This window comes from Phoenix dactylifera, chromosome 5 (assembly GCF_051530095.1).
Source record: "Phoenix dactylifera cultivar Ajwa chromosome 5, Ajwa_hap1_PhDact_Kaust_v1.1, whole genome shotgun sequence".
In the NCBI taxonomy this organism is placed as follows: domain Eukaryota; kingdom Viridiplantae; phylum Streptophyta; class Magnoliopsida; order Arecales; family Arecaceae; genus Phoenix; species Phoenix dactylifera.
In genome coordinates, this window is record NC_143194.1 from 39,238,442 (window position 1) to 39,264,163 (window position 25,722).

General features: G+C 43.8%; 2 protein-coding genes and 2 pseudogenes across 3 annotated transcripts; 1 reads left to right on the top strand and 3 right to left on the bottom strand.

Annotated features, from left to right (window-relative positions):
* Positions 1–1,328: 1,328 nt before the first annotated feature.
* On the bottom strand, positions 1,329–3,518 carry LOC103708839 (pentatricopeptide repeat-containing protein At3g22690 pseudogene; annotated as a pseudogene).
* Positions 3,519–3,736: 218 nt separating this feature from the next.
* On the top strand, positions 3,737–6,817 carry LOC103708838 (pentatricopeptide repeat-containing protein At2g29760, chloroplastic pseudogene; annotated as a pseudogene). Its single transcript, XR_015987627.2, has one exon. The product of XR_015987627.2 is annotated as a pentatricopeptide repeat-containing protein At2g29760, chloroplastic pseudogene (transcript).
* A 557-nt stretch (positions 6,818–7,374) lies between these two features.
* LOC103708816 (coleoptile phototropism protein 1) lies at positions 7,375–11,760 on the bottom strand. The gene is made up of 3 exons (XM_008793909.6): positions 11,357–11,760; positions 10,216–11,207; positions 7,375–7,905 (listed from the first exon to the last, which is right to left on the bottom strand). The coding sequence occupies exons 2-3, from the start codon at positions 11,134–11,136 to the stop codon at positions 7,375–7,377; spliced, it is 1,452 nt and encodes a 483-aa protein (XP_008792131.3). The 5' UTR covers positions 11,137–11,207; positions 11,357–11,760.
* Positions 11,761–15,172: 3,412 nt separating this feature from the next.
* LOC103708815 (plastidic ATP/ADP-transporter-like) lies at positions 15,173–21,298 on the bottom strand. The gene is made up of 5 exons (XM_008793908.6): positions 20,277–21,298; positions 17,792–18,058; positions 17,568–17,711; positions 17,103–17,450; positions 15,173–15,814 (listed from the first exon to the last, which is right to left on the bottom strand). The coding sequence occupies exons 1-5, from the start codon at positions 21,084–21,086 to the stop codon at positions 15,383–15,385; spliced, it is 2,001 nt and encodes a 666-aa protein (XP_008792130.4). The 5' UTR covers positions 21,087–21,298; the 3' UTR covers positions 15,173–15,382.
* Positions 21,299–25,722: the final 4,424 nt, after the last annotated feature.

Below are 25,722 nucleotides of genomic sequence, written 5' to 3' on the forward strand. Positions count from 1 at the left end.
GGAGCATGCATGCTGAATGGGTAGCATTGGAATTTCACAGTAGTTGTTCGATGAAATGTCAAAAAGGGACACCGTTTCTTGGAATGTTCTAATTGCAGGTTATCTAAAATGTGGGGAGCTTGAGGATGCCGTCTCTGATTACTAGAAGATGGATCAAGAGGACGTGAAGCCTGATGAAGCTACTTTGGTTAGGTCACACTTTCTACTTGTGTTTCAAAAAAAAAAAAAAAAAAAGAGTTGTGAAAGAGAATTTATCGTTATATGAATGAAGAATTTAGATTCAGCATTCATCTTGGCTATGCTTTGTAAATGTGGCTGTGTACATATGGCTCGTACATTCTTCGATGGCAAAAAAATTGATCTTTTGGACAAGCATTATCTCACTAAATGTGATTCTGGGCCGATTGGATGAAGCAAGATAGCTGTTCGACCAAAGTCCTGCAAGAGATGTAATTCTTTGGACTGCAGTGACTAATGGATAGGTGCAATATAATTTACCTTGGAGGAGCTATGGGGGAGACGCAGCTCAAAAGAATCAAACCTGATAAGTATTCGGTCGTGCTTCTTCTTACAGTTTGTACTAGTTGGGGAGCAATGGAACAAGGGAATGGATTCATGATACATTGAGGACAATACAATAAAAATTGATGCTGAAACAAAGGGAAATGTATTCTTGTCTAGGGCAAACTCATTTTCAATGACGTCGAATCAAAAACAAGAACAGACAATAATTGACCAAAATTACTTTATGTAAGTATTTGTCCTTGAAATATAAGTCAAATAACAATAATAACAAAAAGATATTGTTTGGACATAAGGCTTTCAAATTTCACCACATAAGATGGTACGTGATCATGCACATGTGCAGCCCCCAGAAACAAGATGGTTTCTTTACAGCCTTGTTTGCTGCAGCTTTCTGCAGATTGAATCAGCGGCTTCAACATGTCTTCTCTTCCCCCACTTGTCGAAGTGATGCAAAAGATTTGCAAGAAAACAATATCATGCATTATAGAGGTGATGCCCCATTCGAAGAATTGACCGCTAAAAATGTCGAGCTCTTATAATGGTCTGTTTCATCGTTCAATCTGGCTGCATCTGAGCAGTCTTCTGCTACCTTTGACATGCACTTGAAGACAGGTTTCAAATGCCACATGAGATAGCATTTCCTGTTCATCAGAATTATGGAATATCTCCATTGAGCTGATCGGCTGGGCTGCATCGACGTCCAAGGCACCGTCCCTTTGTTAGCATCGACATTTGCACTTCTGCTATCTTTGAGTAGATGCTAAGGTCATGCCCAAGGGATATGTGCAAACAAGAATTCAGCATTATAAGATATCCCCAGCTGTGAACAAATGTTGAGCTCCATCCACTTCAATCCAACTTTTGGCAACCTCTTTTGATATGTTCCGATCCTTCATTTTCCTCCTAATCCCTTTTGCTTCATTCCATTGCCCAGATTCTGCATAGAGGTTTGACATAAGAACATGAGCTCCATCATGCAAAGGATCCAACTCGAGTATCTTCTCATATGCAATTTTGCCCAATTCCACATTTCCATGGATTCTACAAGCGCCTAACAGAGCTCCCCACACATTTGCATCAGCTTCATATCCCAAGCTTACGATAAAATCTGCAGCTTCTTTTAAGAGCCCTGCCCGTCCAAAGAGGTCGACCATGCATCCTATGTGCACCATCTCCGGCTCAACCTCATAATCCGGCATGCTATAATAAATTCTCTGCCCTTCATCAATCAATCCAGCATGCACGCATGCAGATAAAACACTGAGAAACGTGATGGAGTTGGGCTTTACAAAGTTTCCGCCAATGGTTTGCATCTGTTTGAAGACCTGGACAGCCTCCTTACCGCGGCCGTGCGTGGCCAGACCTGAAATCATTGCAGTCCAAGCAAACACGTCCCTCTCCTGCATACCCTCAAAAACTTCTACAGCATGTACCAGACAACCGCATTTTGAGTACATGTCCACCAGGGCAGTGCCCAAAGTTGTATCAACTTGCACTTGGTTAATCTTCAAATAGAGGTGTGCTGCTTTTCCTTCTTCCAGTGCACCCAGATGCGAGCATGCACTCAGTACGCCGAGCATGGTGATCTTATCTGGTTTGATACGGCCTTCCATCAGAAGATCTTTGTATACTCTGATTGCTTCCTCCGGCTGGTTATTTCTGACATATCCAAGAATCACTGTGCTCCAAGAGAAATTGTCCTTCATGGGCATCTGTTCAAAGAGCGAATGAGCTACTGTCATGGACCCATATCGAGCATAGCCGGCGATCATGGAATTCCAAGAGATAATGTCTCGTTCCGGCATTTCATCAAATACTCTTCTCCCAAGATCAACATTTCCAATTCTTGAATACATATCGATGAGAGCATTGCAGATGGCAACATCCAGGTCGAGACCCATCTCCCGTATGCGACCATGAATCTCGAGTGCTAACTCGAGCCGCTCGCAAGCAGACACTATGCTAAGAAATGTCGCTTCGTTGGCCCTTATATTCCTCTCCTTCATTTTTGATAGCAGCTGCAGACCCTCTTCCAGGTGCCCATTCTCCGCGCACCCGGAAATCATAAAATTCCAAGAAATCAAGTCCTTCTCAGGCATACCATAAAACAGCAAGCGAGCAACATCTATCTGCCCGCACTTCGCATACATATTCATCAGAGAATTACTCAATATCAGGCTCAATTCGAGACCCTTTTCTTGTATGTAACCGTGTATATCCTTCCCCAACTGCAAATCTCGAAGCTTTAAGCATGCTGAAAGAACGATAGCCAACGTAACCTGATCGGCATCAATATTTCTCCAATCCTTGGAGCGAAAGAGAGCCACCGCCTCCTCCGGGCGATCATTATCAGCAAACCCCGCAATCATGGCAGCCCAAGAGACCTCACTCCGCTCGGCCTCCGGCATCCTCTCGAACACAAGCATGGCGAGCTCCAGGCACCCAATCTCCGCGTACATGTGAATCAAGGAGTTGGAAACGAAAGGATCGCCCCAAAGTCCAAATTTGATGGCATGGGCGTGGATCTGCTGCCCTTCCGAGAAGGCCGAGAGGTGGGTGCAGGATTTGAGTAAGAAAGGGAAGGTGTAGCTATCCGGAAGGACTAGGCCGGATTGGAGCATGTCGACGTAGAAACGGAGGGAGAGCTCGGGGCGGTTGCTCCGAGCGAAGGCCCGGATGATGGCGTTCCAAGAGAAGAGGTTGGGGGTGGGAGTCTGGCGGAAGAGGGCGAGGGCGTCGCGGAGGTCGCCGTGGAGGGAGAGCGCGCAGAAGGCAAGGAGGCGGCTGGCGGCGAAGGGGTCGCGGGCGAGGCCGGTGGTGATCATGTGGGCGTGCAGTTGGCGAAGCTCGCGCATGGAGGAGCAGCGCTCCAGGCGGGCGAGGATCGGGTGAGCGAGAGCGAGGGTGAAGTTGGGTTTGGCGTTGGGGTCTCTCTCGGAAGCTGAGAGGTGTTGAGGGAGGAGAGCGACGGAGCCTGGTAAGAGGGTGGCCATGCCGTTGGAAAACTTTCAGGCTCCGGTTTGGTTGCCGGTTTTTTGGCATGAAAAAGTAAATTTTATATCAGATTGTCGCAGCACGAATAAAAGTGATGGTAAAATGAGTTGTGGATTCTATATCCTCCTTAAAATAAATACCATCATGTTTATGTGGATAGAATCTCATGAGAGAAATGCTGGACATATTGACTTGAGAGAAATGCTGGACATATTGACTTCAGACTAGACCAACCTTCTTTAGCTTGGTATTAAACCGAGGAGTCACTCTGCACGCGCTAATAAAGATTAGCAGTTATGGCAACACCATTATTAATACATCATCATATAATTATGACCGCATGTTACTCATATGAAATAGTTTTCACATTATAAATGTGCAGCTAACTGTTATCTTGCAATTACTGCACGTCGCGCAAAATTAGGTAACGGATCGACATATTACACTATATAAAGAGGTGACCCGGAGGTTCTCAAGTAAGCTCATTTAGAGACTCGACTCTGCAAAAAATTCTTTCTTATACAATGTTGCCTCACCATTCTGACTCAGGCTTCGTAGGGTCTCCATTGGAAACTTTTTGGTAAGTATATTTTTTGCAGGTCATCTTCAGATGAGACCAATTCTTCCACAGCTCGATTGTCTTATTCACTTCGATTCACGCCGACCTCAGACCAAGCCAAGTAGCGCTCTGAACTCAGCTCAGAATTCTACAGCAACAGAATCTACTATCTAGTGACATACTTATGAAAGATGATACAGACACGATGCTTCGGACTTACCAAAGATGTGCAAAAAAATTAATAGTGCAGCTGATTAGATTGCTTTTATATTCCTACCCCTAGAATACTATCGTGTCGGACTCCATGTCTGTAACTTCTACGATACTCCGGATATCATTTATGCTGATGGCTGTCCTCGTATTTATTACTCAGCTGTTCTAATATAGAAAAGGAACTCTCTTATCATCATAAGTTATTGGCGCTGTTCTATTCGTGAGCCCCATGGCATCTGTCATGTTGTGTTGCAAGGCCAAAATCTTTCGAGTGGCCAAACCACCCTTCAATATTTCCGCTGTTGGTCCGTCAAGGCCCTTCAGCTAGAGTCCCCAACTTTAGCAGCAATGTCCTCTCCCCTTTCCCTCCCTACTTCCCCTGTTCCAAGCCAAGCTCCCGTTATAGACCCCAAGACCCCTGCATCCACCAACAAGAATACCCCATTCAGCCCCCAGCCTCTCCAGCTCCTGCTCGAAAGAAGCACCAGCTTCGCCGAACTCAAACAAATACATGCCCAAATGATCCGTACCGGCCTCGCCTTCGAGCCCCTCCCCGCAAGCCATCTCGTCTCCATCTGCGCCACCAAAGACTTCGGATCGCTCAACCATGCCCGCCTCGCCTTCTCCCAGATCCCCAACCCCACCACCTTCACCTCCAATTCCATAATTCGGGCCTACACCAACAACCACCTCCATTACGAGGCCCTCTGCTTCTACATCGAACTGCTTCGAGCGAATCTCCCTCCTGATAAGTTTACATTTCCTTCGCTGTTCAAGTCCTGCCGGGATCTGAACGGGGGGAAGCAACTCCATTGCCATGCCGTCAAGTTTGGCTGCGGCTCGGACGCCTACGTCCAGAACACTCTGATAAGCATGTACTCTGCTTGTGAGTGCCTGAGCTGTGCGTGCCGGGTGTTCGACAAAATGGAGGCGAAGACCGTGGTTTCTTGGGCCACCATGATCGCGGCTTATACCGAGTGGGACCGGCCGGCGGAAGCATTGAATCTTTACAGCCGGATGGAGTCCGAGAATGTGGAACCCAACGAGATCGCTCTGGTGAACGTTCTGACGGCCTGCGCGAGGGCCAGGGACTTGAAGACCGGGAGACGGGTCCATAGATACGTGGAGGCGAACCGCATCAGGTTTGATTTGGTCCTCTGGGCCGCTCTCCTGGACGTGTATTGCAAGTGCGGCTGCGTTTCGATTGCTCGCCAACTCTTCGACGGGATGCCCGGGAGGAACTTGTTTTGTTGGAATATCATGATCAAAGGCCATGTCGAGAATAGCGACTACAAGGAAGCACTGCATCTGTTCCGGGAGATGCAGCTCGGTGGTATCAAAGCCGATAAAGTGACCATGGCGAGCTTGGTGCTTGCATGCTCTCAACTGGGGGCCCTCGAGCTCGGAAAATGGTTCCATGCGCACATCAATCGGGAGAACATCGAGGTGGACGTCGTTCTGGGTACTGCACTCGTTGACATGTATGCCAAATGCGGGTGCATGGAGACGGCGATGAGGGTGTTCCATGAGATGCCTCGAAGAGATGTCATGACTTGGACAGCCCTTATTGGAGGCCTTGCGATGTGTGGGCACGGGGAGAGAGTCTTGGAGGTTTTCTATGAGATGCAGAGGAGTGGGGTGAAGCCCGATGCTGTTACTTTTGTTGGTGTCTTGACTGCTTGCAGCCATGCCGGCCTTGTCGATGAGGGCTGCTCGCTTTTCGATTCCATGTCGAGTGTTTACAGCATCGAGCCCAGCGTCGAACACTATGGATGTATGGTCGACTTGCTCGGCAGAGCCGGCCACATTGACAGGGCTGAGGAGTTGATAAGAAGCATGCCCATGGCACCGGATTATTTTGTGTTAGGAGGCCTCCTGGGGGCTTGCAGAATACACGGCAACCTCGAGGCTGCCGAGAGAGCTGCACGGCAGCTTTTGGAGCTCGACCCCAGGCATGGCGGCACGTATGTGCTCCTATCGAACATATATGGTTCATTGGAGAAGTGGAATGAAGTTGATAGAATAAGAGACCTCATGTTGGAGAGGAAAGTGAAGAAGCCTCCAGGGTGCAGTATGATAGAGGTGGATGGAGAGGTTCATGAGTTTGCCATGGGGGACGAATCGCATCCTCAATCTGAGGAGATATATGCGATGGTAGAGGAAATGATGTGCAGAGTGAAAGAATGTGGTTATGTGCCAAACAAATCAGAAGTGCTATTTGACATGGACGAAGAAGAGAAGGAGAGTGCTCTGTGCCGGCACAGCGAGAAGCTAGCTATTGCTTTTGGGCTCATCGGGACGAGCCCGGGGACGCCAATTCGCATTATGAAGAACCTTCGTGTTTGCAGTGACTGCCATGCTGCAACAAAGCTCATCTCCAAGATTTATGGAAGGGAGATCATTGTGCGGGATAGATGCCGTTTCCATCATTTCAATGATGGAGTCTGTTCGTGTAAGGACTTCTGGTGATTGTAAGTAATATATATGTACCACATCCAATGGAAGAAGGACTGGTTTTTGTTTTCAGAATGTTGTTGATCAGCTTACCCGCACCGCATATGGATCACTATTCAAGCAAATGATGACAACAATTATCTTCAAATATCTCCTACTGATCATACTTGTACAACCATCAACAGCTTATTTGGATAGGCAACCAGCCTATCATCCACGCCAATGAGAAGTCGCGAAGAGAAGCAGAAAGATGCTGCCATCTTTTTATTGCAAATTACATGGCTTCATTCTTGATTTGCCATTTAATTACCAGAATTACTTGTGTAAAATTATGCGCTTCCCCGGATTCGATTCTCCATTCAACTGAATCAATTTTTTTTTTTCTTCTCAGCATGGTTCTCATCGGAGCCTGATTTCTTCATCGGCTTAAATGTCAAGATCTCTATCTCTACTGATCCAATTCCAAAACGAGTTTGATCTGGTGTTATGGCATATTATTGAAGGGTAACATTGCATTCTCGCTTACTTTGGGCTGTAGACATATCATTCGAACACGATGCAAGATATTAGACTATAAAGGTTACAATAGCAGAAGATTAATCACAAGATCACTCGGTTGCAATTCTTCTTCAAGACATGGAGTTGCGCCACTTGGGTGGTGTGCCCTTTTCTTGAGCCAGCCTTCCCTTCTTGGCATCCATCGGTGTCCGGCGCTCCGCCCCGACCTCATAGTCCTCAACCTTCTCCACCACATCAGCGCTTCTGAACAGCAAAGAACTCCACCTGAAGAACCCCTTCTTCCTCTTCTCCAAACTAAGCCTGTCTACTTGAGCCTGCAACGCATGGCACTGGACCTGGAGCCTGGCCACGTCCTCCCTGAGTTTACGCACCTCATGCTGCTGGGCCAAGACCTCTCTCTTGGAGGGGACACGAAGTGGAGGTTCGAGGGCCGGATTCGGGCTCCGTAACCCAGCAAACGACCAACTCCCCTCGGAGATCCGGTTGAGCTTCGAGTGCTCCGAGAAGAGGACTTGGATCACGGATCGGACGGGGAGGCGCTCGTTCTGGGCTGCATGGACGGAGGCCTCCGAAGACAGCTTCCGAGCGTCGATGAGCCTGCATAGGGCCTTCCTCTCTTGCTTGCCTGCGTTCGGATGGGCCTGGAAAAGGAAGACACGACATGGTTAACAACAACCAAATGATTCCCTTCTTCCCTCCTGGCATACAGGAAACAGAATAATAAAGTCCTTAATGGACACTTGTCTTCCAGAATATTTATTTCAAATTTCAACGGCAGTGGAATCTTGGAAACATCCAAATCTTACAGACATGCCGGGCCTTAATTTCTAGACAAGGCAAGACCGACCTTAGCTGGGAAACTTTGGCGAGCTGCAACTGTTAGGGCACATGGAAGATCCACCTACCATTTTCTGTACCTAACTCTGCCAACTGGAGTCATTCCGTATCATTTGAGAAGATAAAGCCATTTCATATATATTGAACGCCAGACAACCAGTCACATGCATGACATTGGTGTCATGGAGGTTAATTAATAGGTTACGCAAAGAATCTTATCTATGGAGTGAGAAAGAGCAAAGAACGCCATTTGTTTCCATTTTTCCGAATATGTTAGTCGAAATTCATTTCCGTCTTCTGGCTGTGGCTGTGGGCACCGAGTCCCGTGTCCATTTCCGTCTTCTTGCTGTGGGCACATGGTCACACGTGAGTGTGCATGCAGAGCCTCAAAATTCGTGCACCCCCCTCTCCCTGTCCTCTCTTCTCTCTCCCCCTCGACGGTAGCAGACAAATCGACAGGACACTAGTTACACGACGACGGATTGAGGCGAGACCGACAGTATTTTTGTCTACGTCCGTTATAGGCGCGGGAGAATCTAGAACCGGGTGTCATATGCTAATGACGTCCGCGATACCCTACTCCAATAATTGACGTACTAGGTACACGGATATCTAATTTGCACAGGCTGTCCGTTCCATAAACCTGGCGTGGACTAATAATGGTGAGAAAAGAAGATCTATTTGCAGAGAAAGGGCGGAAAGTCTTTCAACACGAGCAGTCCTCAATCACATTATTCCAGGGGAAAAAAAAGGAAATGAATAGGAACAGGGATGCTGGATTCCATTGAAAAGGCGATTTCCGGCATCCTATTTTCCGAGAATCGCATGTTCAGAATGTCCTTCTCATACCCAGCTTTTTGTTGGCCCATGTTGTGTCGATCTAGTGGCTAAACCTATGGGAACAACGAAACAGGCCGAGAATGGCTCGTTATCGTGACTTCTTGGCTTAAACCTTGTAGTGCCTAAACAGCGTGGCAATACATGGACGCCATTTTTCTGGCCTCCTATTGCAATATTCACTTCTTAATTACCATGCTGTTTTGATGCTCGGGCTATTATATGAATGATTAATATAAAGCCTTCTACATTTTCTTGAAACCAGTTCTCATCCATTGATTCAGAACCATTGGAGAATAGCTTCTACTCTATATTCTTTTGCTAGATATCTCCAGGTAGCCAAAGGATAGAATTGACATTGGAGTATGCTTTAGAAACAAGAAAAGAAAAGATGTATACGAGTATGCACGGAAGGAGACATCTGACAAAAGGTTCGAACCAGGAATACATGGTGGCAGCTTGGGAACATGAATAAAGTGAAGAATAGCATTTGGTCGCAAAGACACCGTACCGTTGCACGAACCAACCTCTAAAGATCGTACTAAAGTGAAAAAGGCCAACTAATATGCCCTTACAACAACATAATTTTTTTTTTGCTAATGTAAGTGATTTTTGGTCTTTTCGACAATTTATCACAGGAGCCCTCTACCAAGGCTATCCAACAAATTATCCCAAACAAGGAGAGGAAGCCAAGAGGAACCTAATAATAAAGTGCTCAGACTTGATCTGTTATATAAAATGGGTATTTGAACTCATACCAAGCTCGATACTACATGTTGAGGCTTGGTTTGTTTGTTCACGAAAGAGTTTATTGAACGAACAAGGTGAGTTTCTTTTGGTTTTTCCTGCGAGTTCGCCTTAAGTATTGAGCTTATGTTTAAACAATATTTAAGACAGGTTTGCTTCAAAGTTAAATGAACTCAAACGAGTCCACTGGGCCGAGCTTGGGCACTTAATCTACATCTCAAATTAGTCTGCAGAGCTATGGATAAGTGTGAGATGAGTGGAGTGAGAAGATGTCAACCTTTTGTCCCCTGTTTCCAGTCCTGCCTCTGGGAATTTGGGAGATTAGTGGGTAGGTGCTCCTAGCGTGCTGCTTGATTAAAATGCTCATCCAAATCTTTCTTTGTTAATCGCGGTCTCGGTCCCTTTGCCTCTATACTATATATGTAGTCTACTTGGCATTGATTACTGAACGAGAAGAACATGGTCAGCAGGTCAGGGCCTGAGACAATGTGCAGCCCGTGACGCTTGAGCGAATGAGTGAATCCACGTACCTTGATATACGTGTCGATGGCCCGGTACAGGCCGTCGTCGGTGGCCCGCGCGTAGCCCGGCACCGCCCGGGCCAGCTCCTCGAACTCCGCCACCGTCAGCCCGGCGTCCAGCGCCGCCTCCGCCAGGTACGCATCCGCCAGCTTCGCCACCTTGGCCAGCCCCGCCGCGCCGCTCCTCGCCACAACCGCCGGGCCCTCCTCCGCCCCGAGGAACCGCTTAACCAGCCTCAGCATCAGCCCCACGTCCAGCAGCGTCCCGCACGTGTGGGTGAATGCCGGTATCATCACTTCCCGCAGCGTCGCCTGGTCCAGCTGACGCCCCGCACGCGCCTCCAGCTCGCTGATACAGCCGGCCTCAGCCCCGGCCATGCTCGCCGTCCTCAAGAGCCTCAGCAAGAAGTCGCAGGGAACGGCGTCCCTCTCCGGGGGGAGGACAGAGACGAGAGTCTCCACGAGGAAGCGCTTCTGGAGCCAGGCGGCGGTGGGGCTCTCGGTTGCCGGGGAGGGATCCGCGGCGCGGCCGGTGGCCAGCTCGGGGAGCCACCGGGAGGCGTAGCGGGAGATGATGGAGCCGAGGAGGTCGGGGCGGAGGCCCTTGGCCTTGATGCCGGCGAGGGTTCGGGCCAGCTGGTCCGCGTCGAAGGTGCCGACGTCGTCAAGCCAGGGCTCGGCCGGGGAGAGGTCGGAGGCCGGCAATGGGAGTCTGCCCTTGTGGTGGAAGGAGGAGTTGGGGCTGCGGCTGCGGGACGGAGGAGACCTCATGGTTTCCCCGTTCGGGTTGAGGAGGGTGCTGGTTTTCCTTGGTGCGCCGCCCGAGGATGGGATGGGATGGGATGCAGCAGAGGAGGCGGAGGAGAGAGGACTCGTTAACGCTGCTCTAATGTCAGCATCATTCACGAGCGGGTATGTAAAGGCAATCATGTCCACAAGCGTGGGGTGACGCAAATCAGCAAATGGCAATCATGTCCTTTCCAAAACTTTTCTTCCGTAAACTTGCAAAAAAGTGAAGCTGTTACTTTTATTGACATGGTACTCCTTATTTTTTAGTTTCGAGTTAGGTAGGCCCAAAGATTATGTGGCATAAATTTTGAAGCAAAAAAAAATAAAGAATAATAAGTTGCTAAAACCAAACTATTCGTACCTTTTATAATTGAACACAAAGATTATGCATGCTAATCAATACGATTCTTCGTACCCGAATCTGACGCTGAATCACGGTCCTACGCATGGCACATGGTAAAACTAATTTTAAACGGATTAGAATTTCTGCGTTAATTCAGATAAGGAAGGCTAAAGCCAGCTCTCCTTTTGATCTGGGATTTTCAGAGTCAAAACCCTAGTGGGACTCCGATTCCTCCACTATAAATACATAGCCAGAGGGCCCAAGTACACATTATCTTCACCTCAGATATCCTATTCTATTATTCTACTCTTTAGACCTTCTTCTATTCAGAGGACTCCGGTTGATCAACTCCAATAATCTTTGACCTCTTTTGCTCCTTTTCGTACGTAGATCGGAGCCCTTCTTTTCAAAGCTGACCAACCGATGAGACTGCTCACTAGGTTTATATAGCTCCCAGCAACCTCAAACACCTTCTCAACCTATTCGGCCTACTTCCGAAGTTGCCAGCATCGAGCAGTTCATTCTGCTCATCCAACAAGTGCAAGCCCTTACAATTATGGTACAAAACCTGCAACAACAAGTGACCAACTCTTTAGTTGGTAAGCTAGACCACCCAAATCATCCGATCCACAACAACAATTGCCGTCGTCCTAAGAACTTTAGGTAAGGCCGATGACACAGCCACACCAGTATCCATCTCAAGTTAGGATCCGGTCCTGGTTAGTCCTCCCCACATCGACCTAAAGGAACTTGAGGAGATAAATAACAAAATCAATGTGCTAAGAAGAAGGAATGCTGAATTATGGGACAACTTGGATGTTGCCAGCGAGCCTCCTTTCACTAAAAAAATTTAGGAGTGCAAATATGTTAAGTCGGATAGAATCATTAGTGACCCCGATCCGACTCGGTTTCTTGTTGGGTCCTAATGTTGGACCTAGACCCAATCCAATGGAAAATCGGATGGCGTCAGGTCGAGTTGGGTCTACGGCTAAAATTTTTGATCCAACGGATCATTTGGATTGGATTGGGTTTATGTATTACCTGATCCTAACTTGAAAAATTTAGGTTCGAATTAGGTTGGGGTTTTGGCGGCGATCGCCCGACCTTCACCAGCCTTAGAGGCAATAACAACCAAACGATACATTAAAGAACTACACTTTTCCATGCAACTGAAATATTACAAAAATTAGGACTCACCACATCAATGAAGTGAGCAGCTTATTTTTTTCCCAACTCCGGGAGAAATGCCCAGATTTATTTCATATAAAGGTCAAATATTCATTAAGATGTAAAGGGTGTAATGAAGCTCGATCCAGCCCCTCCATGCTGTGCCAGGGAATAAATTCTGCATTTCTGCTGGAGAATCGAAGCAATCAGAGGTCAGGTCTTTCCTAAAATACTACACCACTAGCTATGTAGCACAGCTAATATCCGAGGGAACAGGGTAGATTGGATAGAGGAAAATGAGAGCGTTTCAGCGTTTCTGTAACCGTGGAGAAGATAAAATGAACAAAACGATGAACCAAGAGCGGACAGGAGATGGAAAGCAAGTTGTTTGGAGGTTAAGGCAGGGGACAGAGGAAGAAGAAGCAAGCTCAATTAATGTATTGTTCCTTCCATGCATTCTCCAGTGTAATCGAAGAGAGCCAACTGAATGGGCCCTTAATTTTCTACTACTAGTAAAATATAATCGAAGATTCACTGCTCTACTAATTAGGATTTACATTGTGACGCCCGCGACACATGCCGGCCTCGCCATGAACCTGTCGAGGCCAGTGGCCCGGAAATAACAAGTGCGACGTGACTTCGTACCCCGGAGTAGCTGAGATAAAAGATTCGCGTCGTAAAGAGAACGCCGTCGTATCTGTTTGTACTTTGTACTGCTTGGGGGAAAACTTCCATCGGCGTGCGTTTGGCTGGTGCAACCGGGACAACAGAGACAGGCTTGGCCTGAATCAGCTTTTAACTTCATGAGCTGGACCCGGACCCAACCCATTTACTCAAACTTATTTATGGCCAAGCAAGCTATAAACCAGGTCACAAATTACCAAGACCAGCCATATCCATCCCTTCAAACAGAGTATTGGATAGGCTTTAGTTGGACCAGCGACGGTTTTGATGGCAATCGATGACCACTCACGCAAGGAAGGCCCGGAATGGTTGCAATGCCATGCATAAACTTGTCAAACAGTGGCATGGTGTGACCTAGATAATAATTGTATTGAGATATTGGCTACCTCTGGGGGCTGCTGTGACTTATGTAACACAGGCTTGCAAGAATTAACTAAGTGTAAATAAGTTTATTTAGATCTCATCCAAAGTTTAAGAGTTAAAGAAAAAAAAAAACTAAGGTGTCATTTGGCATCACATTTATTTATTTTTTAACTTTATAAAATAAAAAGATAAAAAATATCTTTCTTTTTTTAAAATTTTACAAATATAGCCATGTTTGATATAATTAATTAATTTTTGAAGATATAAAGAATGATGGTGGCAGTGCCACTAAAGTGGTGGTTATGACGACGATGGCTACGATGGTGGCACAGATGACAATGATGGTATGGTAGTAGTAACAGTGCAACAATTATAGCAGCGACGAAGTGCCTGAATCCATTGTATTGGTTGCCTTTTGTAAAAGCAATGGTGAAGTGGCTTTCCGTGTGTGCTCATGCATAAAATGTCATGCGGATAGAACAAATTCTTCGATGCAGTAATAAAAAATGTCATCCTTACAGCATTTCTCCATCCATACTTTAAAGAAAAATAACAACAGAAGTCATTACGTATACTTACATACTGCTTTCATCAATTCGACAGTTCTATTTTTTTTGATTGGAGGAAGTTCTATATTTACCATCAGCCTAATATACTTCACCAGAGAATCCAAAGCTAATCCACCTGCTATCATATCATCATGAACCGGTCCTACGCTCAGAAGAGTCACGGCCTTGGATCAGAGTCATTATTTTTGTTGTATCCCCCAAACTTTAAATGTAAGCTCCACAGAGGGCACTTTTCCTCTGCATCCACAAGGCTTGACATGAAATCATAGAGGGTGGGAGGAAACAAAAAGCCCGTACATTCCAGGACCGCAGGGACATCTGTGCCATCTAAATGATCTGGCTTCAAGGACCACAAGGACCACACGGAGAAGCTCGTATAAGAGGTAAACATAAGAATTGTCACAATTCATCACTCATTCGGGGAGGACAATGGTAGGCCAAGAAGAACAGATTCCTCATGGCCCCAGGAAATGTAACAATAAACTGCCAGTTTTGGAGAATAAAAGAGGATGTGATGCGTCTCCCAGACACAAAATCAGAATAAACTTTTGCACCCCCTGGGAAAGGAGGTTTATTACAATCAAACTGCCAGTTGTAAAGAGTAAGGAACCTACTGCACTGTACAGCACTAGAATGCACTCTAGTAACCCACAGACGAAGAAATCTCATCTTCTGAATCTTCTTTGATTCTAAAGGAATGCCAATCAATCACTCAAGCTATAGTCCTTTTGAAAAAGATGAGTCTCTGGTCCCGTGTTGCAACAATGTTATGTTAGAATTGTTTAATGCTGTAAAATGAAAATTATCTATTCTTTTGTTTTGTTTCCACTTGCAGGACATATTGGCTTGTTAAGAACGGATGGTTAATAATCTCAGAACAATTTTCACTCAAAAACTCTCATATTGAAGCCGCAATATCTGATGAAACGATAGAGGGACAATATATGGTTGCTAGGCAGACTGAAAGGAAGCCAGAGAAGTTAGGGATGCCTCTTCATTAAACATTAGATAGCTAAAAATAAGCTCAAGGGTACAGCAACAAAAAAGACCATTGCATCTCTACTGAAAGAGAGAGAAAAAAAAGGCTACATATACTTTGATAAGCTAACCTCGGAAACAAGGAAGCGGTAGCAGTACAGCAACAGCATACAGTATACCTGTTTCTGTCATGTTATTTCTATCTAGAGAGTAATACATTGATCTGCTACTAAGTGTTTCTTACCAACACTAGCATCTTCCTGTTTATGTTGCCTGATTAAGTTTAATGATCATGTGGGGTGGGGTTTTCTGATGAACTCTTGGATTCAGGTGCTAACATCTCTTTCAAAGCTGACTCGTTTGTTGAGTTTTCACTCGCTGAGGATCCAAGAAGAGAACCATTTTCTTTTGTTGCTACCTCCTCTTCAACCAGGCCCTCATTGTTCTCTTGGGATGGTTTGACCACTGGCTCTTTTACCTTCTCTTTCAGCAATTTCTCCTTCGCAAGCTCTTGTTTGGCCAAAGGAGAAAATTGGGAATCCAAAGACCTCGCAGCACCTATCCATGAAAGAACAATCACCAGCAGTATTCCTCCAAGGTAGGGTGTTGAGTTTGCTAGGGACCCAAATGTTAAAATCATGAACTGTTGGATCAAGGCTCCTCCTGATTTTCCCAAGGGGTTGCAGACAACATCAATGGCTGCCTTACTTTTAACCTATACTCAGGTAAAATGAACAACATGAGCAGCAGAAATAATAATAAAAAATGGTATTCTTCGACAATTATGAAAAATTATTGTTGTTTAGCTTACTGCTTGCAAGAGTAAATGGCTACAGACAAAGCAATTCAACCTCCTCTAATTTCCAAAACAAAATATCATAAAAAATAAATTTTAAATGAAATATAACTTCAGATTCCTGGAAAACTAAGTAAAATGCAACGACATGTTAATCATTGAGATTTCTTTTAATTTTTTTTATTAAAACACTTTAAGTGAGAACAAAAAAGTTCGACCATAAGACCATATTCCTTAATAAAATGCAGAAGACATCTTTTCCAAGCAAAATGAAGTCAAACCAAATTGTTAGTCTACGATCAAATTATCATGTTGTAACTTAGCTGCAACTATGGCAAATAACCAACACTCAACCTCTCATTTTTTGTTCTGAAAAAAGGAAAAACTGAGATTAGAAAGATTTTAACCAGGTCCCATCATGGTTGCAATTATGCCTACCTATGCATTAAAAACGCCCATGAAACCGCAGGAGCACACAAGTATTCAGTTTCAGAAAGGGACATGCAAGCACTTGGCACATCATCAAATGTGCTAAGCTAATGAAGTGCATGGATGGTCAAGATAAAATGAAGCAACAACTTATCGGCTTCACTGCTCAGCCACAAAGATGGCCAGTTTATTAACAGTTTTTGTTTCCAGATTCCTTGCACGTACATTTAGATATAACTGGGGGAATCATAAATACACTCCCCTTCCTTGACAGGCACACTCCTTCATATCACACTCCCTTCATTTCCTCTTTCGAGATGATAATTTAGACATACAGATGAAGTCCATTACAAAAGAGGATTGCATTCATAATGCGAAATAAACAGACGCTAAGATGAGCAGATACTAGGAATATAGCTTTAGTTTTTTTTTTGAAGTGGGGTCATTAGATAGCAGATACTAGGAATATAGCTTTAGTTTTTAAAAGTGGGATCATTAGATGAGAAGATACTAGGAAATAGATTTTGTTTTTTAAAAGTGGGATCATGGGACCCACAAACAGTTCATTACAGAATACGATATGGATCAGTTTGTGTTTAACTTTTTCCAATAAAATAACAAGCCTTGAATCATTCAACACCAAAAATGCATAAACACAGAATGCCTGCACACATGCGGATGCCCATAGAGAGGTGGCAGTGCATCTGAGCTTCATGAATGCATAGGCATGAATGTAGATGCTCATACACACAGATAAACAAAGGGACGGAAAATAAACCTTCATGTCTTCATCCAAAGGAATATAAGCCATTTCCTTGCAAGGATCAAATAAGCTGTACTTTGAACTCTTACTGAAAATGTTCTGCAATGCACCCACATAAACAGCTGCAAGCAGAGGAGTCATTCCAAGTTTTCCCAGCAAGGGAGCCAATGGTTCTCCAAATAAAATCAGTGAGAAGAACCCAACTCCTGTGAAAAGTAATACAGTGGGTGTGACCATGGCTGCTACTCCCCACCCGAACTTTCTGAGTATCACTCGGCCCAGCAGCATCATTGTGAAAGTTGCAATACCCGTAGCAGTTGAGAAATCACCCATGAAAGATGAGTATTCATTTGGGCTTGGAAACTACGAAAGAAATAAAGACCCATTAGGAATAAAGTTAAAAGGATTAGATTCATATTCACTGTAAGGCAGATAGAGAGGAGATAACAATTAAAAAAAAACAAAAAAAACAAAAAATACCTGTGCCTTGAGCTTTGATTTCCATGTAACTTCAACAAGGTTAATGCTTATACCATAAGCAACCACCAAGGTGGCAAGATCTCTCACATATCTAGAAGATAGCAAAAGTTTCAAGCTCTCTTTCATGCTTAATTTGGGCTTTTCCTGCATAGGTGTTTGAGTAGTTAGTCTTGGAAAGGAAGGTCTAAACAGGAAACAGCACAGGAGTAGCGGTTAAGGTCAACCTTCTTTTTGCGTTGAGATCTTGGAAGAGAGGGGTCATTCAGAACAAAGGTATTTACTCCCCAATAGAGTGCACAAATTACAAGACCCAGAAGCACCACAATGCTCATCATTCCTTTCAGAGATATTGCCCAACCATCAACTCCTGGGCCCAAATACTTACGCAGGTTAGAAAAATACTTTACCGTCCGCCCTGAGAAAATTAGGGCAACATTAGCTCCAAGGCCAAATAGTGGGTAGAATTCTTTGGCTTCCTCAACAGTGGTAATCTGCGAAATCAAGAATTAATATTATGCCCTACCATGACTTGCAAAAATAAATAATTTTCACTCTTCCTTTCAAAAAGAAAAGCTATATTCCAGCATATGTCAAAAAGAGGCCTGAAAATAAAAGTAAAGATCTGTCACTAGTGAGAAACGGCAGCACGCACCCACAATATCTTATACTCAATTTATGGGTCTGGCCCGAGTTAACAGAAGGAAAAACATCTATCAGCAAAATCAGTAATAAAACTTCTCATCTAGGAACGAAGTGCTGTTATCTGGACTCAAATAGTGCAGCCGATAATGTTAACAATGGTTAACATGTCTTCATTATAGGAGAGAGTTCAAAATCATTGTCATTATCACAGTAATTGTGGTGCAGAGAAGAGTTTCCATCAGCAACCAGAGTGCTCGTTTTAAATAACATACACCATGGTACAAGAATGATGGTACCAGCATTCTGACCCCTGATGTGAAATAGCTTGGGTCAAGAACCTGTAGCCGACCTCAAAACAGATTTCATCAATTTCTTTTGGCAGTTTGGCTTCCAGAAGCTGAATTTCATGTTGATTCCAATAAAGCTTATCTTGATCCTATTTCTGTCATAATTGAGAATCATCACTTCTTCTATACCTAACAGCTTGGGAAAAAGATGCAAAATCCTGCAACTATATCTGAAAATAAATATGAGTAACCCTTAACAAAAGAATGTCCCCCCCCCCCCCAAAAAAAAAAAAAAACACTGCCTTTTCCAGGTACATTCCTACATCAGCCACATCTGTTGCACAAGAATCACTCATGAGTTTAATATGTATATGTACAGCAAGTACTCCTCTCTAAAAAATGTCTATAACATGTTTTTAGCAATACCTAATAACTGTCCAAGTAAGACAGGAAAATTTTTCAACAACAACAAAAGGAGAAAAAGGAACTAATATGAGTACTGAACTAGCATGAAGTATGTCAATTTGTCCATGATGTTAAAATAAATATCCTGGGGATTCGTAACATTTTTAGCATCACTAATGCACGGCGTACAGAGCAAAAGGAGTTCCAATTGGATCCCTAACCATCCTATTTTCCTCATGGACAGGAATGTGTACTTTTCTACATGTTCATAAAATGGAGTATTAAAAAATGCCATATGAAATGAAGTCAAAAGGTGGCTGGATGTCAAGATTGATTGCAGGCTATCAAAATTATTACAATATCACTCAAGATGTAGTCAGAATTCTAGACTAATTATAGACTGTGCTTAGAACCTAAGTAAAATAGCCTGCAAATTGACATTCAAGTACAGAGAATCAAACAACATCCAGTGATTTCAGCAATGTTGGAGCACAGATATCATTTCATAACAAAGGCTTCCTTTCATAATTCCAAATCATCAAGGGCTCGTTTGGTTCGCGGGAAAAGAGGGGAGAAAGTGTGGTCAACGGGGAAGGTAATGAGATGCCTCTTGTTTGATTGAAGTTTTTAAAGGAGAAAGATGGGAAAGTTGTATTTCCATGGGAATATGATTTCCACGTTTCATGTAAAAGCAACTTTCCCATAAGGCGGGAATCACTTTATTTTTATTTTTTTCCAAAAAGGCCCTTCAGCATTAAAGAAGCATTAAAGAGGCATTAAAGACCTAATTTTTATTAAGGGCATAATAGGAATTATACATAACCTTCCTAGGAAAGTGGATGGCCAACCAAACATAATCACTTTGAAAATTTGTCACTTTCCCATAGTCAACCAAACATGCCAAAAGTACTTTCCTAGGCATCCTCTTCATAGGAATTTGTTTCTCAGAAATCATATTCCTAGGAAGGCAAATGTTTCCCGCGAACCAAATGAGCCCCAAAGGATATTGAAAAAGAAAAACAATAGAATCAAAATGATAGTGAGCAGCAACCAAGTAAAAATAGCAACACAAACCACAGAAAACCATCCAATAAACAAAAAGTGAATACGCATCAAACAGTATGAACTCAAAAACTCATCCAATATGCCACAGAAAACCATTAGGAAATCGAATACATCCAAACAAAACATAATAGAACGTCTTCAGATGGACGACTTCAGATAGCATAAATCCGGGCTTATTAAGCGCAAAAAAAAAAAATAAATAAATAAATAAACAGATGGACATCCAAAGGTTAATTAGAGAATAGAAATCCTAACAGAAACCATTCTGATGAACACGCATAGCAACTTTGTCAAGAACGGCAAAGATCACCTGATTTGCAAAACCCCAGAAGAGAACCGAGATCACCACACTCCCCCAGAGCTCGGCCATGACATAGAACAAACAGAAGCTCCAAATCCTCAAGATCGCGACTGGGCCAAGGAAGCTCGGACCGAGGGCGGCCAGGAGCTTGTCGGCAAGCCCCGTGGGGTGGATGGCGTCGCGAAGGGGATACATCACGAAGGCAAAAGCCCCGAAGAAAGCGATAAAAGGGAAGATCACCGTGTAGAAAAGAGCCTCCTTGGAAAGCACATTCGAGAGCTTGGTGTACAACAGCATGAACCCCACCGCCATTGGCAAGTTCACCCACGTCTTCAAGAATGGAATGATCTCGGCGCTGCTTCCTTTGGTCGTCACCACCAACACATCCTTTGTATCCCTGAGGATCGTATAATTGAAAAGGATACAGAAGAACATGAGCCCCAGCGGGATAATCTTCTTCAAGGTTTTAACCTCGATGCCCAAGAACTTGGGCTTCGGCTTCTCCTCGACGAAACCGCCTCCATCCGCCGTAATCGCGGAAGCTCCGGCGCCGCAGACCGGAAAGCTCTCGTCTTTCCTCCAAGAACCGCGAGAAAGATTGTAAAGGAGCGATCTTTGGGCGTCTAGGGGGGTTCTCGGCTGGGAGAACGACGGATTCCGCTCTCTCCAACGGAGTCCATCGGAACTCGGAGCGGAGGTATGGGCTCGGATGGACGCCGAGGGGAAGCAGGTCCTGGGGTTGGAGATGGTGCGGAAGGCTCGGGTTTGGGGGTTGGAAGGGAGGGAGAGAAGACCGGTGGCCGGGATGACAGCCTCCATGTCTCCCGAATAGCCTCCTCCCGAGAAATTCCGAGGGAAGGGGTGGGAATGTAGAAGATCCTTTTCTCTTTATGTTTGGATTTTTTCGGAGCGGGGTGTATTTGGCTTGTGATACCGCGCGGTGTTGGTTTTGTTTTAGCTTGCATGGGCATTGATGCAGTTCCCAGGTGTAACGCGACTGGGAAAACAAATATCAGATCTTCCCTTCCCTTGAGAAAAACAAATACCTAATTTCAGCTTTTTAAGTAAATTACAAAAATCTTCTTCCGATTAAAAATAAATTATAATATTTTTTTAAAATTTATTTTTATTCAATATTTTAACGGATAATTTAACAAAATATTAGCCAAATAGCTAACTTTAAATAAAGCTAAAATACCACTTCAGAAAAAAATTTAAAAATAACTAAAATAAATTTAAGAACATATCCATCATTTTCTCCATTCAAAAATAATTTTAATTTTTTATATTAAATATATAATTTTACTAATATCGTTAATTTAACTAGATGTATGTATAGATTTTACAACTATTGAATATAAATATAATAAATATAGATATTTTGTAGATTTTTATAATTTATGTTTTTTGTTTTTATTTAGAATTTTCGTGTCATTGACATTTTGAGTAGTGGGTATTCTAATTATGAATTTATTTATTGTGTATAATCAAATATTCAATGGCACCCTCACCCTGTAGCTATAATTAAACTTGAGCTTCCATCTTTTTCTTCTTTTTTTTTTCACTGACCACATCACTAAAGTAATCCTTCTAGAGGAAGTACATTGCTTGATCGTAAATATTCTAAATTGAGTTTTTTCTATCGGAACAATCTTTCCAAAAAAAAAAAAAGAAAAGAAATATGAAGCATGACTTATTCAAGGGAACATGATGTTTAGAGACATCAGCATGGTTTTTCTGCTGATCTTAGTAGTTTAGCGACTGCATGATTGGAGTTGTACCTTTCAAGGAATGGGATGGGTCAGCCCTTGCCCTCCTTTTAGAAAACGAAAATGTGATAGATATATTTTGTACCCCTATTATTTTTTTTATTTTTTATTTTTGAAAGTAGGAGAGTTAATCTTCATCTCAAACCTACTCCATTTCTCAAGGGACGGTATTAATCAGAATCGAAAGTCCGCATTTTTTTTTTTTTTGTCAAGGCAGATGATTCATACAGCCCTAATAAAGATACATTCAAAAAATATCGAAGAATAACAGATTCTGGAATGTACTATACAGCTCCCTCTCTCCGATCCATAGAGTATTTTTTGAAATGGTTGGCTACGTACGAGATCACCCAATCAACAACCACATTGGTCTTTCTGTATACATGCAGAGTCTGAAAAACTACTTTGCAGCGAACTATAGTCCGAAGGTGGCACTCGTCCACACCGCCCGTGCTTCACTGAATTCTGCCAATGACCGTGGTCAAATTATCTTTGAGTAGTACAGCTCTAAACTGTAGCGCCTATTGAGAGTTGAGACCAGCCTAAGTTGCCCTCAGCTCAGCTCAGAATGTCCGCTCCGTGCTTGATGCAGGTGAACCTAAAAAGGCACCATGGGGCGTTTAACAGGGGATTGGTCTTTTTTATTTGTTTTCTTTGTCGCGGATGGTCACGGAATCACCGTGGGCCATGGGCCCTGGAGAAGCATAAAATACTCCACATTTGCCTACGCTTCCGACGGACGGAGAAGAGGGAGACACGTAATCTGAAGAAGATTACATTCAGACGAGCGGTCGGTGTTCCGCCCTCGCCGCGACGCGACAAGAAGGAATTATTGCTGAGCCAGATCAATCACCGAGCTGGCAAACATGCACAAAAATAGATTGAAAAAAAAACGCAATATATACCCGTTCACGGTCCGCGGTTAGACTGAGCCATCAGCTTAGTGATGGATCTAATCATACTAAAAATTTCACTCCCGAGAGAGTTCCAAATCAGATTGTTGAGACAACTAGGACCACTATAGCTCAAAAAATCTTAGTCTACATTGTACGCACTAACATGGCCGATCATTATGATAAGCACTCATGAAGAGAATATTGGACATCTTGACCACAGCTTAAACCAACTTCTTTAACTTTCGACTATAACCGAGGTGAATGACTTTGGGGTAGACTAAGGTGCTATCTTGTTCAAAGTAATAAAGACTAACAATTATGTCAGAGCTGCAATTAATGTACGATCGCCGCATACTACTCGTGTGGACTGGTTAATGTGCAGCTAACCGTCGTGCCAAATTAGGTAACATATATTTATCTTAAACCCCATATAAAAAAATAACCCAATATCCTCAAGTAAGCTCATACAGAGACTCTTCTTAATATATTTTCTTTCTCCACGGTTGCTCTAGTGTTCTAACTTAAACATCGAAGGATTCTCCGTCGGAAACCTTCCTATAAATAAATTTCTTGCAGGTTGGCTCCGATTACAACTAGTTCTCTTTGGTCTCGCCCGACCATAGTTCTCCTCGGTTCTTACCAACCTTAATGCGTATCGTGCAAAAACCGACCACAGCCCAGAATCTAGTGGTAACAAGCACATCCTGAATGTGGTATATAGAAAATAGATGAGATGATTGGTGCAACGCAAAATCATATAGAGCATATAATTTCTCCCATAGCTCCCAAACAAACAATTGTTGCGACTACGAGCAGGAGAATTATTGTCCATGCATCATGTGGCTGTGCAGCCAGTAACGATTATTGATTTCCATGGGCACCATTTATCATCTCAATACACCATCATGGAAACCGACGGTTGTGAATGGCTGCGTGCACAGTCATGCGGTGCACCCAGTGTGGACAATAATTTCTTCGGGCACAAATGAGCTGGGCTGAGTTGGCCTCTCACGGTCCATCATCGCTAATGACGATGACCAGTTGCAGCGTGCTATGCTTCAGACAAAACCAAACTCGACCATCACTGTCTAGAGGCCCAGCAGACCCACCAAACTCGTCCATCAACGCTCTATTAGTTAAAGCAATCACTGCTTGTTAAGAATTATTGCAATATAATTTGGATACAGAACCAATATTAATTATAATAATCATTTCTTACCATCATAGAAAAAAATAATTAAAAAATATTATTATAGTTATTAAAATCATGCACAATCTCGCCTATTATAATATATACGATATTGGATAACACAGCTGCCACATATTGCATATATTGCATACACAATTTTGGTATACTAGCTCTGATCAATTTTTAAAAAATTATGACATCTAATTGTCATATTGAAATTTAGTATTCGTACCAAATTATATAATTTTGTTATTGCATTATACTATATTTGGTTCCTGAAGTTTTTTTATTATACCTATTGTATCCAAAGGCTCAACTTATATAAAAAGCAAATAAGAAGAAACCTGCTTGTAGTCTGATGGCTAGAAATGAGTATAGGTCTCACCCAAAGTCCAACGAAATTTGCACCAAATTGGAAGAGATGAGCAAGGAGTTGAAATGTTTCTGGACGTAGAAGGGGAGAAAGGGAATGCTATTTACTGGCATGCCGAGAAGTTGGCATGCAGAGCACTTGGACTGATTAGTCCACAGCCAGATGTTATAGAATTGTGAAAATATTGATAACGGGTTTTGATTGTCACAGTGCAATAAAGTTTGCGTCCCAAGTATACAGAAGAGAAGCTATCGTAGAGAAATCGTCCACGCTTCCACCATTTCAAGGGTGGATTGTGTTCTTGCAGCAATTATTGGTGTTCAATTTTGCATCATGAGTAAACAAAGCAGCTCTAGGTTTTTTTTTTTTTTTTTTTTTTTTTTTTTTTTTTTTTTTTTTTTGCTAATGCGGGTGGATTAGACCTGACGAGACCGGATACACCCAATAAAGTCAAAAAATAGAATACCTCGGAGTGCCAAGGGCAACTCCCCATCGCCAATCCATAAGGTGCCTCCGGAGTGACAAGCTACATACGCAGCTACCCAATCCGCAGCACCATTACCTTCACGGTAAATATGCTTGATCTGAAAGGCCCATCCATCCCTTGCCATAACCCAAATGTCACGGAGCAAGAGATGGTCACAACCGCCACGCCTTGGACCCCCTGGATCCAACTGACAACGGTGGCTGAGTCACCCTCCAGGATAATGGACCTAGCCCGTAAGACCCACCGGGCATGGCGAAGGCCTGCCCAAGCTGCTGTCAGCTCCGCACTCGGAACTGAAGTGTCAAATAACTGACTGCCACCGGCAGCCACAACCCTGGCACACGGGTCCCGGATAACAAAACCCGCGCCTCCCCACATACCACCATCCAAAACAGACCCATCAAAGTTGACCTTGAGGAAACTTGGGGGTGGGGGCTCCCAGGTGAAAAATACCGTACGAGAGACTGCCGAAGCAGAGTGGGAACCCCAGGTGTCCCGAGCTATCAAGGTCCCTCCAACAGGGATAGTGTAACACAGCTCTGCCGCCTGAACGCGGGCACTCTCGACAACAAATCGCGGCGACATTCGTCGTTCGCTGAAGGTGCGAGCATTCCTGGCCAACCAGATCTGGTAGGCAATGCAGGTAGCTCGGACAACCTCCTGACGAAGCACCAGGGACTCCGATCCCTGACGCATGGCCTGTAAGAACAGGTCCCTACATCGCCATACCACCGGTGGGAC

Excerpts from the sequence above, each read along its gene's own strand:
- LOC103708816 (XM_008793909.6), bottom strand. The coding sequence starts at position 11,136 with ATGATTGCCTTTACATACCCGCTCGTGAATGATGCTGACATTAGAGCA. Across the intron at positions 7,906-10,215 it reads CCATCGACACGTATATCAAG|GCCCATCCGAACGCAGGCAA; the intron begins GTACGTGGATTC and ends TTCCTTTTCCAG.
- LOC103708815 (XM_008793908.6), bottom strand. The coding sequence starts at position 21,086 with ATGGAGGCTGTCATCCCGGCCACCGGTCTTCTCTCCCTCCCTTCCAAC. Across the intron at positions 18,059-20,276 it reads TCTGGGGTTTTGCAAATCAG|ATTACCACTGTTGAGGAAGC; the intron begins GTGATCTTTGCC and ends TTGATTTCGCAG. Across the intron at positions 17,451-17,567 it reads AATCAAAGCTCAAGGCACAG|TTTCCAAGCCCAAATGAATA; the intron begins GTATTTTTTGTT and ends TTTCTTTCGTAG.